Source organism: Podarcis melisellensis (assembly GCF_964234715.1).
Source record: "Podarcis melisellensis genome assembly, chromosome: 1".
Lineage (NCBI taxonomy): Eukaryota > Metazoa > Chordata > Lepidosauria > Squamata > Lacertidae > Podarcis > Podarcis melisellensis.
Genome location: NC_138528.1, coordinates 109439470 through 109453994, shown reverse-complemented (window position 1 = coordinate 109453994; position 14525 = coordinate 109439470). Strand labels below are relative to the sequence as shown.

Below are 14525 nucleotides of genomic sequence, written 5' to 3'. Positions count from 1 at the left end.
GTCCAATCTGATAGAAGGTGGCATCCTATTTTACCCATTAAGTGACCTTTCAAGCCTTTGTTGATGGGTGGGTTGTGGGTTTTTATCTTTGTAAGTTGCTTTAAGACTTTTTGTGGAAAGAAGCTAACCTTTGGACTTCGTTTTAGGGACCTTAACAGTGCAATCATAAATTCAATCCAAAACATAAGTGAAATGGGAAGAAGAGCAACTAATCTCACAAGAGTTGCTAGGATGCATTTGGATGGATAAAGAAGTGCAATTACTTGCCCTGAAGTTTAGGGTCCAGGAGGGCTTGTTGTGGGTTTATGTTCAGACAGTGTTCAGATTTTCCCTGTGCTCATGTTATTTACGGGAATTGCTAAGCCAACCCAGATTCTGCTCAGATACTCAGTTTCTGGGAACTAATTTCCCCAGTTGTGCTGCAGATCAAGATTTGGACTATTGACCAAGGATAAGACTTTCAGATTATTATTATTTTTAGCACGCTCCAGAAGAGAAAGACAAGCTCACCTTGTTCTTTATCCTCATCACCCTTTGACTAGGGGCTACTGCCACAAATAGTTACACATCTACTAAGGAATCAGTAAAGGGCAAAATCCAGGCATTTCTAATCCATCACTGGACTAAATCATGACACTTGCTTTAGTTTTGCACGTCTACACATTAACTCAAGACCTTTGGGAAGTGGCTGTAAAGCAAAGTCCTGCTTCTGTTTTCGAGTCATTTTCAGGAAGATGCACTTGTTGCTTGCTGTGTGTGGTCACCCAACTATTGTACTAGAGAGCAAGCCACACTTTGGACACTCACAAAAGGTAGCCCAGTGTTACTCTTTCCATCCACTCACAGAACCATAAGTGTTAAAAGTGACCTCTAAGACAGTCTAGTCCAACCTTCTTCTGATACAGGAAACCTACTGTTACAGCAGCATCTCTCTCACCTGGCCATTGCACCACAGTGAACAGGGGTTGTTCATTCTTCTCCTTCAGGCTGATGTTTAGCGGGTTCCTATGACTGAAGAGGGACACAGGTAGCATTGTGGGTTAAACAACAGAGCCTAGGGCTTGCTGATCAGAATGTTGGCGGTTCGAATCCCCACAACGGGGTGAGCTCCCGTTGCTCCGTCCCTGCTCCTGCCAACCTAGCAGTTCACAAGCATGAAGTGCAAGTAGATAAATAGGTACCGTTCCGGCAAGAAGGTAAACGGCGTTTCCGCGTGCTGCTCTGGTTCGCCAGAAGCGGCTTAGTCATGCTGGCCACATGACCTGGAAGCTGTATGCCGGCTCCCTCGGCCAGTAAAGCGAGATGAGCGCCGCAACCTCAGAGTTGTCTGCGACTGGACTAATGGTCAGGGGTCTCTTTACCTTTACCTTTATGACTGAAGGATTTTATCAGTGATAGTTGATAAGTAATCGCCGCAGCCAACTGCACTTTGTTTGGATTTGTTCATGAAAAATATGACTGCAAATCCCTTCTAAGGCTCTGAAATGTTCAAAGTGAATCCATCTGCATACAACAGAGCCATAGTGACAGCATTGTTTTTTCCTGTTCAGTTTTTGTTCTGAAAGCGAGGACACATAATTCAAGTATTCGCAGGGCATCCTTTGCAATAGGCATGGTGGCAGCAGGTGTTCCTCCAGCTGGTGTTTTATCTTTTGTGATAAAACTGAGGAGAGAAGTGACTGATAAGTCCTTGGACCACCTCATAAAGGAATCGAGTTTGCAAGCATAACACGAAATTGGGTGACAGTGCATCTTAGGAGTCATCCGGATTGGCGCAGTTTGGAAGCGTCACACCAGATTTGGCAACAGTATATTCAGAGCCTTCCAAATCTGTGCTGTTTGCAATGGCTTGGTCTGCCATCTTGATCCAAAATGGCACCCAATATCAAGTGTAGAAGAAGACTGCCTCTGCCACCTCAGACAGACAAACCATTTTACAAAATACATAGTAGAAAATAGAATAAAGTTTAAAAAAAGGATACAGAGAGAGATAAGAAACAGCTTCAAACAGAAAAAGTAATATTTTTTCTCTCTGTATAAGTGATGCACTTCTAAGCAAACTGTGTTTTACAGCTGGGCGAACATGCTCCAGTCAGCAGTTTACATGTACAAACGGACAGTGTATCTCAGGAGAATACAGGTGCGATCGAGTCAAAGACTGCACAGATGAAACAGACGAGAGAGGCTGCCGTAAGTACTTTTCAATCTTTAGCACTAGATTTGGTTTCATCCCTTGTCTCGCTGGCATTTTAATCAATTTGTAAGATTAAGAGGTTTGTTGATGGACAGAAATGGCCACAATATGCTTCTTGTTATCAAAATTTCATTGCAGATTCTTTCATGGATTAGTGTTGATGCTCTTATAACAGCTACATTGTTTTAAGACTTATTACCTGAATTATTGCTATGTTGTGGGGTATGGTTTGTAAGAATCTCTCCCTCTCCCTCCCTCCCTCCCTTCTTCTTTTCTGATGCTAAACAAAGAGATAACAGCCCAAAGTTAGCATAAGCAGTTTGGTTTGGAAAAACAAGTATATGCAGAAAGGTACAGTTGGGGACACCTGCATATTAGCCAGAGGTGGGGCCCACCATATAGTGTTGAACTCTAGCTCCCATCAACTGCAACCAGCAAGGCCAGGGGTCAGGGATGATGGGAGTTGTAGTCAAGCAACATATTCTGGAGGGGCACAGTTTCCCCATCCTTGACATAATCTATGGACTTTGAATTTTGGGTGTAAAGCAAACATTTCAAAGAACCCCATTATTCAAATGAAGATCAAGTACTTTTCATTTGGGCTACAGAAAGCGAAATGCTTCTTTCCCAGTTTGATACAGAAATTGAGAGAAGGCACTGGGAGTCATGTAGAAGTGCTAAAGCACTAGGTGTATAGGAGCCAGAAAGTAGAGACTGTGGGTTTCAGGAGCAAAACCAGCCTGCTGTGTCCGCTGTCACTGTGTAGAGTCCTTCTTGAAGGGTCCTTGTTGAATGATATTGTTGTGTAAGAAAAGGCTAATTATAACACAGGTCTGAGGCTGCCTTTTTCAAAGGGATGCTTATTGTACTTTTAAGCTACTCTCAGTTGGCTTTTCTGGCATACCTGACAGATATTGAGAGTGAATTAGTTTTGCCATGAAACAGATTGTGAGACAGGTGCCCACCATCTGCCTAGGACATAACCACATATTGTTTTCTCCGGAAGTAGGTAACAAAATCTAGGCCAAAGTAAACATAGGATGCTGGAACCTGTGGTTGTCAGGTGGTGAGCACCAGCCACATCAACCTGCCATTCCTGTTTTGATACCCACTTTTGTAGTGCTTGGTGATAGTATTTCATACATAGAAGATGGAGTTTGCCATGAGTTCTGCATCTGTAGCAAGTGATATCCTTAAAATAGCTGAAGCTAGACCGTGAAACTCATCTGTAGTGGTATTTAATATATATTTTTAGAACCACTGTGAACATATAGCCTGGCCTCAGTACTTGGGAGGGCAAGCTGGAAAAGAAAGTAGCCCTTTTCATCCCCTTAGCTCAGCATTTTCAAACCTTGGGTCTCCAGCTGTTGTTGGACTACAACCCCCATCATCCTCAGCCAAAGCTCAGAGATGGTATTAGTGGTAGCCCAACAACATCAACAGACCTAGGGCTGGGTAAGGCTGCCTTAGCCAATTCCCTACCGGATTGGAATATTCTGCAACTTTATCTATGAGGCAAAAAACATTTGAATGGCTTGCACATGGAAAGATCGCATTTATGATGAGCCAGCAGCCTTTTATTCCTTTCATTTGCTAAAATCAATAACGTATCCAAAATGGTAAGCGGTTCAGACACAAACTGGAATAAATGGCATCCAAGAGAAGCCAGCTTGGAATTTTCCCATGTAACAGAACCACAGACAACCTCAAAGACTATGAGTATGCCAGTGGTTTAAGGAGCCAAGTACTAGGGCTGGAAAGAAATTTCATATCTTGGCAAGTGTGGCCTTTATAGGAGAAAATAGTTTTTAATGTGCCTTTGGTAGAGGAAAACTTGATTACTTGACAGCATGTTTTTGTTTCTTCTTTTCTCAATGATTAAGTCTCTGGGTGGATGTGTCCAAACTAACTTCTTTCCCATTGTTTCCACACCATCTATGATTTCCACCCTTTTGATTGACAAATGAGGGTCAGCCCAGCTAGTCATTACAAGAGTTGGCTAAAAAGAAATGAGGAGCAGAGAGCTTATGGGGATTACAATGTAATCGTGGACATCTGCTTGCATCATTTGCTTATTAAACATGGGCTCTGAGTACCATGCCTTATTGCCTATTGTTCATTATGGCCCCGTGTTATCCTACGCAACAGTGTTAACCACCAGAGTGGGTATGACAAACAACAACAACAATATTGTGTGTCGTATTTCTGTGAAACAATTTACGTACGTACATTAGACCAAAGGTGGAACCTTAAGGATGTTAGTTTGGACAAACCACTCTGTGTTTCCCAAAACTGTAGACAAAGGTAGTCTATAGGAACATAACTATTAATTGTGGAACTTCTGAAAGATGCATTATGAATGGGCAGAATCTCTACTGCCTTCCTTACCACATTCTGCTTCCTGCCCTGATATTCTCATAGGCCTGTGATAAAGGTTTTTCTTCCCTCTGGTCAATAATGAATCTCCAGTAGTGATTTCCATTCACCATTTCCGTGAGTTCTAAGAACGATTTCTCATCAACATGCCTTAGAGACAGTTCATTTATCTAGCAGAATTCGGCCACTGTGGTACCTTCCAGGTGTTTTGGACTGCAAATCTCATCAGCCCCAGCCAGCATAGACTATGGTGAGGTATGATGGGAGTTGCGTGGCAAGTTCCAGCCTCCCACCAGCAGAAATAAAGACACATGATGCAGATATTTAAGGTTAATGGGCGAAATTAGGCCACAACTTTATTGGTTACAGGTAAAGAGCAGTATTGGCTTAGGCATTGGTCCTATCAGACTGTCCGGCTTCAGCCTGCTTGCTTGAAGACCGGGAAGGGTTAACACCAGCAGGGGGAGCCCTGCTGATGCACATCAACCAGGGACTCCCCCAGGGTCACCTATAGGGGGCGTGCTTTACGCCCTGACCTCCATAGGCTTTGGATGAGGCAACGCCCCGGAATCCTTTACCGGACTACCCTTCAATATTTGGGGGAGGTGATGGCGCTCCCCCCCCCAACAGATCTGCATAACAATACCCCTACCAATACCTAACCGCCAAAACCAAGTGAATTGTGACGATTAGCTACGAGGTAAACGAAAAACCAAATGGCCGGTGCCAATTTGCCAAGTGGAAAAATTCCTACCAGGCCCCTTAACGGCGACCAACCGAGGTCCATAGCAAGGTCAAAAGGGAACCTAAAGGGCGGGCGGGTGGGAAAACCTTACCAGCTGCGGGGATCCAAAGAGGGAGATCCCGGGGCCGTGCCTGCCTTAAATGAGGCAAGGCACGCCCCCCCCCAAGCCAGCCGATTGGCTGGCTCAGGAGATGCTGCTGCCCGAGGATTCCCCTGTTCACGAGGGGCTGGAAACCAGCCCTGCGCGTGTGTTGGTGGCGTGAAACCCGCAACACCACCTCTTCCTGACGTCAGAAATGGCTTTGTAGTCCAGCAGCATATGAAGGGCACCGGGTTGGCTATGCTTCAGTCAGTGGATTTAATTGAATTCTGTAGTTTTTGCTAAACTTTGTCAGTGAAGCACGAAAATTAAAGTGTAAAAGTTCAAAAGTACTCTGTTTAATTTTAAAGCCCACTCCCAGCCAAATCAGTTAAGTGGGCCTGTCATTGCTTTAAGGTGATTAGTTTCGCACAGCAGTGTGGGAGACCCAGGGTTAATGCCTGATCTCCGTTTAGTAATCCTTGGACCAATAAATCCTGGGATTGTTACAGAGTGGTAGACTCAGCCTTGGACTGAGGGAAGGCTTCATATCTTTCAGCAACAGTCATTATGACTAATTAAAGGGTTGGTGTTGACAAACCTTCTTAATCAACAGAAGGGAGGTGCCTGTTAGTGTGGGGTCTTAAAGATAGGAGCATTGCGCTGATTATGGGAAACCTAATGGCAGCGAATAGCAAAAGTGTGCTAATGTTTTGGAGGGCATACAATGTGGATAAAGTCACAAACAATATGGGCCCCTCATAGCTCTCTTTTACCGCACTCCGTTCAAAGAATCTTTCATGTGGCAGGATCTTCAGTCCTGGAAAGATCTGTCTGCACAGATTTATTGATGCATCAAGGCCATTTAATAGGGTTCACTAATAGAGCAACGTACACCCCTTCTGCAAAATCCCTGTAGAAAAATGTCCCCAATGTCATGAGGCATGTGACTGCCTGTGACTAGCTTCTTTATAAAATTCTCTTGCAAAAGCCAGTGGACTGGGTTCAGCTATAATGTTCAATAGAAGCGAAGATAAATAGCAGTGCTTTGAAGTCAGAATTAAAGAATGGGACCCATGAACGAAAATACTGTCGCCCAATAAAGACGAGGAGAGCTTTAAGGCAATGAGCTGCTCTGAAAATGAAGACATACAGAATTTGGTTTCTCCAGCAGAATTTGAAGAGCCTTTATTCTATTTGGCAATTGGCATTGCTGGAGGTAGGTTTAACTGTGTAGGAGATAAACAATGTTTCTGAATGAGATATGATATTTAAGAGATTGGTCAAATGCACCATGCTCTGCAGTTACAGGCAAAGTAAAATGGAACAAGCAGATCGAAGGCCACAGCCCATTTTACTGCTAATGGGATTAACAGCAAGAAAAAACTACATGCAAAGGCTAAGATAAACATCAGACCAGTGTTTCAGCTCCAGTCCATTTAATTAGTGTTTCTGCTTCATAAAAATAATGGTTTTCTCCACTTACATAAATGCATTGCTCTGATTTAGAATCCTGGCTTCTCTCTCAAGAACATTTCAGATAAAACCATTGTGAAGAATGTAGAAGGAAAGCACGGAAATTAGCGTGGGTCTAATTGCCTTACATTTAAAGTTTCCCTTAGTTTTATAGGAGCCATTTTTAATCCCATATTTCTTTCATGCTTTCCTATTAACAAAATGTAACCAAGCTTCAACCCTATTCCCCACCCCAGCTGAAGCTCTGAAACTCTAAAACGCCAGGTCTTTTGAAGATTGTAGCAGCTATTATTACAGTCCTGTTCAGACTTACCTTACATGCATCCTACTAGCTCAGGAAAGTACACATTCTGCCTCCATACAACCCAACCCTAACCTGATTTCTTGACACCTTTAATTTGCCATTTTTATTGACAAGCACCTTAATGCACCAACTATGATTTACTATTTTGCTTCTGTACTGTGCTGCTAAACTGTAGGGAAACTGTGGTTGGGCCAACACATTTTTGCTATGTGAAGTAGAATGCCAGCTGATGCCCAAATTAACTATGGCTGACACATAGTGTGCTGGTGCATGCTGCTGAAATCGTCGGTGTTTTGTTCCTCCTCCTGCTGCTGTAGATGGTCTCTAGGACCAGGCACAAATCCAAGCATCATCAATGGCAAAGGAATATCACTGATGGCATTTCCCACTTTTGGGGCATGTTGAGCATTCCCGGTGGTTTTCATGCTGTAGTAGCTAGAGCCCTCAGCTACACCAAGTTGAAGATTGGCCAAAGAATGTGTTAATGAAGCATTTCAACTGCACTGTCTACAACACCACATATACGTGCCACTGTCTCTGGAGCAGCTAGCAGCTGTTACAATATTGTCAAGATTAATCCCATTAGCCCCTAATGACCAGCTGTCCCCGATGATTATCCTGCCCTGGGCTCATAAGGTTTTACTACTGTTGCTTCATTTAGACAATGATTTAGAAACACAATAGGAAACGTTGGAACAAAAAACTGTGCTTTAAAAATAAATCTGAAATAAAAATCTTCAAGTGAATTAAAATAGTAATAGTTAATGAACTATGGCAAAGATTAAGGGGAAACAATGCTATTGTAGTTATAGGTCTAGAGGTTCTGCAGCTCTGCAGTTGCGGGTACCCTTTGTTTGCAAAGCTTGAACCAGAAATAAGAAGTGAATGACAACATCTGAATTCCCCCAGTCATCTGAACATGGGGAGCTGTATTTAAAGAAATTTTAAACTCGTTGATGAGAGGAGATCCTACACTGTGAGATCTTCCATTTGGTCAATCACATTTCCTTGTGGTGCTGAGAGAAGTAGGAGTGAGTGCGTGTACTAGCACTTTTCCCCAAACTCTTCCTAGGATTGTTCTGGGTAGGGCCAGCCCTACCATTAGGCAGAGTGAGGTTGCTGCCTCGGGCAGCTGATTTTGAGCATTGCTGTTTGTTTGTTAGGAAATCACTAGTTATTTAATGTATTGCTGTTCTATATCTTCTGCCAGGGAGGAAGAGAAATGCTTGTGTGATTTTCTGCCATTAAGTGTTAGAATAACTTGACTGGCCTTGGATACCATACACCTTGGCCTCAGTTGTCATTTGCTGCTCTGTCACAGACAGTGAAATGTCTTGGGTTGGTTTTGGTTCTGGGGAAGTAGTAAAGAATGCCCAAGCGGACTTCATAGATTTCTTACAGTCTTGGGAAAACTGGTGGATGATTCAAGAGCTCAGTGGCAAAGAAGGACGAAGATGGATGTTTCACAAAGCAACAATGAAAGCAAAATTAAGTGACACAATGAACAGCCGGGAGGGGAATAGATGGCCCTTTAGATTAGGCATAGGCGACCTTTGGCCCTCCAGATGTTTTGGCCTACAACTCCCATGACCCCTAGCTAACAGGACCAGTGGTCAGGGATGATGGGAATTGTAGTCCAATACATCTGGAGGCACGAAGGTTGCCTATGCCTGCTTTAGATGATGATGGACCACAACTCCCAAAGATCTCTGATCATAGGCCATGGTGATTGAGGCTGATGGAAGCTGGAGTCCATCTGCCACCGTTGCTGATGTATAGCTTAACTGCTTCCTCTGATGCATTAGAGTAAAGCATCTTTCCCCTTGCAGAGTACCCAACGTGTGATCAGCTATCGTGTTCCAATGGAGCATGCTTTAATGCAAGCCAACGCTGTGATGGCAATGTGGACTGCAGAGACACCTCTGATGAAACCAACTGCAGTAAGTACTGCGTATGCACACCATGGAGGATTCAACTGGTGTGCTTGATCATAATAACCAAAATGCTGGCATTTCTTTCTAGGCCACGTTCATGTGTTTTTCCTTCTTTTCAGCTCGTGGATGCTCCAATGCCCAGTTTCAGTGTGGAAATGGAGAATGTATCCCCCGAGCCTTTGTTTGTGACCACGATGATGATTGTGGAGACAGGAGCGATGAAAACTCTTGCAGTACGTCAGTTTTCACTTGGGCTTCTTTCATTACTTTACAGCTCAGAGATAGGGAACTCGTGGCTCGTCAATTGCTGTTGGACCACAACTCCCATCATCCTTGATAACTGGCCATGCTGGATGGAATTTGGGAATTTGAGTTCATGGGAATTTGAGCTGATGGGAATTTGAGTTCAACAGCATCTGGAGGGCCACAGCTTCCCCATACCTGACCTAGAGGCTGAGCTTGAATTAAGCATGAAATGTATACTGTTTAGAATATTGGACAGCGTACCTGTGAGTTTTACCAGCAGTGGAGCAGGTTCACTCAAGCCTGGACCATTTCAAACGTGTGTGTGTGCGCGCGCATGTACACTGAATATTGATGATGCCCCGCTACTGAAATCCCTAGACATATCTCTATCAACATAGCAAAGCTCAGTAACATGGGACAAAAATTCTTCCTACTTGTTGCTTTACGGTAGGTTAGAAATACTGGGGATGTTCTTCACTCTGTTCTCTTTGAAGGAAGATTTGTTTGGGGGCTGGAATACAAGGCACCTCTGCTTCTTTCCTAAAGACAGTCTTTCTCCTGCCTTTGTAATGTTGTGGGTCCCCTCATGGTTGTGGGTCCCCTCCTGGTCTGCTCTGCTCTACTGCTTTCATCCAGTTCAGATGTCCATGCTCCTGCTTGCAGGCCTGGTAGAAAAGAAAGAAGTTAAGAAGGCAGAAGCATTGTGCACCAAACCTTGGTGGTCTGAGCTTGCTCCAGCAAGTTTTATTTCCATGTACATATGTCTATAGTCCAGGGAGGTAGTGTGAAAAGTTTGGCATATGGGGAATTCTTTATTATTACTATTTTTTGCTGTTCTCTTCCTCAGCATATGCAACTTGTAAAGGGAATTTCTACACTTGCCCAAGTGGTCGCTGTATTCATCAGAGCTGGATATGTGATGGAGATGATGACTGTGAAGATAATGAAGATGAAATAGGATGCGGTAAGCAATGAAATAAACTGGCTTCAAAAGTAGTGACATTTGAAAATGTGACTTTCCTGCCCCTTCTGGGTGATAATTTGTACAAATGCAGGTAGAAGATAACTTGCCATATTTTTGCACCCCCTTTTACAATGTCCATTTTTAAAGCAGTATGTAGCTTTTGTTACCAAGTTCAGCCCAGAACATTAGACTATGATGTATCAATCCTCAACTGCACTTTGTCACTCAAGATGTAATATCAGAGGTTTTTTTTTAAACTCAGGGTGCGTTAGTGGGACAATGTGGTAAGTGATGAAATCATAATATACACTTAATGGACAAGATCCTTAAAAAAAAAAAAATCTGCCACAAAACGCATAATACATGCCAGAAAGGTCTAATTCCTAGTTAGAAAGATATGTATGTGGAACCCAAGACATATTTGTCAAAATGGTGTGACCATAGGCTGTTCTAAAGCAGAAAGACATGAGGCCCTATATGCCATCCCAGTTACTTATTCCTTGCTCAACTTGACAGATGTTTCTGAAATCAGTAAGAGTTCCACCATTACACACACATTCTCAGTCTTTTTAAAATTCAGCCTGTATTCTGCCATACTGTTCCCCCCCCCCTGAAGAAACAGAAGCCACTTCATCCATTTGATTTGTTAGATTTGCAGTTAGAGCGTTTTAAGTTTACATTTCAACATACATATCTGAGTGATTATGAGTGATAACGATTTGCAAACATGGAATATCTTACAAGCGGGCATGTCAAGGAGCTGTGATTGGAGGCAGCCATTGCCTTGTGGGGAAACCCCGGTTCATTTCTGCGTAATGTGTGAATTGGTCTCTGGAAATAATAGGAAAGTTTGTTTTCTTAAGTACCATGAAGCTGAAAGAGAGAGGCAGAAAGAAGTAAAAGATTGGCTGATGGAGGCTTTTCTAGTTATACTACAGCTCAGATAGCTAATGACAACCCCACCCCTCAAAATAACAAATGCTTTTTCAAACCTGAAATACTATTTGATATTGTGTAATGGTTCTCTCTTCTGTTCCTTAGAGAGCGGGCATCGAGAATGCTACCCTGGTGAATGGGCCTGCCCTCTGTCAGGACAGTGTATTCCAATTGGCAAAGTCTGCGATGGGACTCCGGACTGCCCAGGCAGAGAAGATGAAACAAACATAACTGCAGGCAGACACTGCAGTGAGTAAATAGCACATGCAAAAGTGTATGGAAGGATCAGTCTTGCCATCTAGGCAACTATGGTTAATCTCTGAGAACCTAGTATTGGAAAGAAGAAAAGGGAGCAAGACTTCGTTTATCTTGCATTCACAAAGTCTGGGACACCCTTTCTGATTTTTTGCAATGCTTCTTCCACATAAACGTTTGCTCAATAATTTTAAGTATAATTTGTCTACAGAGATCAGTGGCAGTCCCCGAAGACGAATGCTTACCTGGAATCATCCAACACATAACAACTGGGGTGCGACTCCTAAGTTTGAATTGCACACTAGTAGTTATGTGTTTGACAGGGCCTGTAAACATAGCTGTTGGCTGAGCTCATGGTGCAAAATGGCCCCATTTCCCAAGTGATGTCTTTGCATTGTGCACACATTGGCTTATAGTTAAGGTTCCCCATTTGTTCCCTGTTTGCTGAAACAGATATTGTGTGTGTGTGTTTGTGTGTGTGTGACAAAATACCTGCAAATACCTGAGTTTGCAGAACCAAGCTGCTCATACTGTGTCTTAAGGGCGATATTCAAAATGACTTTGTTTTTGGCAGACATATCTCACTGTGCGGCGTTGAGCTGCCAGTACCGCTGTCACTCTTCCCCTTCTGGAGGAACATGCTATTGTCCTGCAGGATACATAATCAGCAGCAATGACAGCCGCACCTGCATTGGTAAGTGAAGAATGTTGAGATATTGATCGTCCACCTCTTAACTTCCTCCCTACAATTGTCATGGATGTTAAGAACTTTCAATCTACCCATTTTTTCTTTTGTTACGGTGACACATGGGTTCAGATTTGCTTGATATTGTAACCCATTGATAGATTGCCTGAAAGCAATCAGCTTCATGCATTTTAACTGCAAGTTTGCCTGTTTTATAACCATTACTTGACACATATCAGCAAAAGTTACCTAACACCCCTATTAATGTGGAACCTGTTGAGATGTTTATAATGCTTTCCAAGTTATTCATAGTTTTGTTGATGGGAATGTAAGAACACCAATGACCATCTGATTGCAGGATATTTCTTCATAATCTATAGAAATGTTTTCCAAAAACATACAGGTACACAAGCTGTGTTAGATACCATGTAGCATGAATGGTTTTAATCATTTTATTCCCAATAAAGACCATTTTGACAAGGATCAATGGGATGGTTGAGCTTGCATTTTGCCAAATAGTAGATCAATGCATTTTGGGTGGTGTGAATTTCTCTTGGATAGGGATGCTGTGTCAGTACATCAGTCTTTTACATCAGGAGCGTTTCAGCCCTGTTTTTGGGTTTGTTTAAAACCTAAACAGCTTATCTCGTATTCCTTTGTAAGTTTTTTTAAAAAACCTTTTTGTAAAGGCAATACTAGAGTTTTTACAGCCGAGTCCTCAATTTCTTAATACTACTGCTTGGCTCTCTTAAATAGGGCTATGTTTAAAACTTGTCATTGAGGTTTTTTTGTAAACTCGGGGAAGCGTTTCAGCCCTGCTCTTGAGTTTGTTTAAAATCATTTAAGGTTTATAATTTCTTTATTTCCTTCTGAGGAAACTGATTAGTTCAGTGAAACGAGTTATGTAGCTGGCATCTCGTTAAGTCTTTGTTTAATTCTAGGTTAATTTTTTCCTTAAACTTTTTGATTTTTGTTATTTAACTCTATAGTTGATTACTTCTCGTTTCAGGGATTTTCACGGCATTTCATTTGTTTTGTGCTTTCCAATGTATGGCACAGCCCATGCTTTTCTACTTGCTTTTTTCGCTTGTTGTGTTACTCTTGTCTTCAGTTATATATATGATGAAAGCAGTGGGCTTTCTGCATGCGTGACAAGGCAGAGTATTGCAGGGCAGAGTATTGCAGTGTGTGATGCTTAAAGGAGTAAGTTAGAACAATAAGGTCGTGTAATCCTCTCCATTACCTTTTGACCTAGTTCTCTTAAGGTGCATATTGACAGTACCACTTCAGACTATAGATGGTGGAAGGAGGCTTTCTCAGACAGCTGAATGTTCTTCCACCATTCAGAAGACTAGCTAGCAGAGAAAAAGGGGTTTGGTCCAGTCTTCTTCCTGTCAGCCTATTTTTTCCTATGTGTGGATAATTTTGTTTGTTTGAAGGAGTATGCAAATTTGGGAGCCCCCCCTATCTAAAGTGGCACAAGCCCATCCTCCCTAAGGACTACACCTTTATCTGTTGGTTTGTTCTTCATTCTGCCTTGCTCAGACTGCAAACGAAAAGCCATTCACCTGCAAAGTAATCCAATTTCAGTTGTCCTTACCGTTTTTGAGATGGAGGAGTTTAATCTTCTAATGCTGAAAGCCGAGTCCAAATTAGTGTCAATAATCTGATTCTTGCTTGCTCCTGTTATAAATGTTGTGAGATGAGAGAATAAGAGGCACGTCTGGCTTCAAGGTGATTTCTGAAATGTCAGAAGACAAAACTTAGATGATTTGCTTCATTGTTAAGAATCTAGTGCAGCTGAGAAACCCCTAATAAAAACACACAATTGTTTTTAAAAAATTGGTTAGACCTATCCCTTCTGCTAAAGCATGATTTTGTGAAGTCTCTCATAGTTACTGGCATTGTGGTCCCCATCATTTTAAGAAAGGTGGTTTTCACAAATCACAGAGCAAGTTAACTTGCCTCTGATTTAATTTAGAGTTGCTGTGAGTTTTTATCGTAAAATAAGTGGACCAAGTGCTCGGGATTGGTTTGAATAAGCATTTGAGCATATAAATTGATTTATATAAATTTATCTCTTTTTTATTTTGATCAGGGTAGACTGAGCACTGAGGAGTTGTGATTGGCAAAAGGACACTCAGTATGTTTCATGGCTGGGCAGCAAAAGCCAATGTTTGAACTTGAAACTTGAAACCAGGGTTCAAACCCAATGTCCTACCTGTTGCATTACATGCTGCCTCATATAGTTACTGTGTGTCATCTTTATTAAATGGCAGCCCACATTTTAGCCAAGGCAGCAGTATTCCAAAGATGGGCATCAGTCTGGGG

At 42.4% G+C, this 14525-nt stretch overlaps 1 protein-coding gene across 2 annotated transcripts in view; it reads left to right on the top strand.

Moving 5' to 3' along the window:
- Positions 1-14525, top strand: part of LRP2 (LDL receptor related protein 2) — a 141334-nt gene that overhangs the window by 33611 nt on the left and 93198 nt on the right. For both annotated transcript variants that reach the window (XM_081924070.1, XM_081924071.1), the window contains exons 4-9: positions 2074-2190; positions 9004-9114; positions 9228-9341; positions 10202-10318; positions 11360-11503; positions 12084-12203. In XM_081924070.1, coding sequence (XP_081780196.1) covers positions 2074-2190; positions 9004-9114; positions 9228-9341; positions 10202-10318; positions 11360-11503; positions 12084-12203 — 723 coding nt within the window. The remainder of the gene's footprint in view (positions 1-2073; positions 2191-9003; positions 9115-9227; positions 9342-10201; positions 10319-11359; positions 11504-12083; positions 12204-14525) is intronic.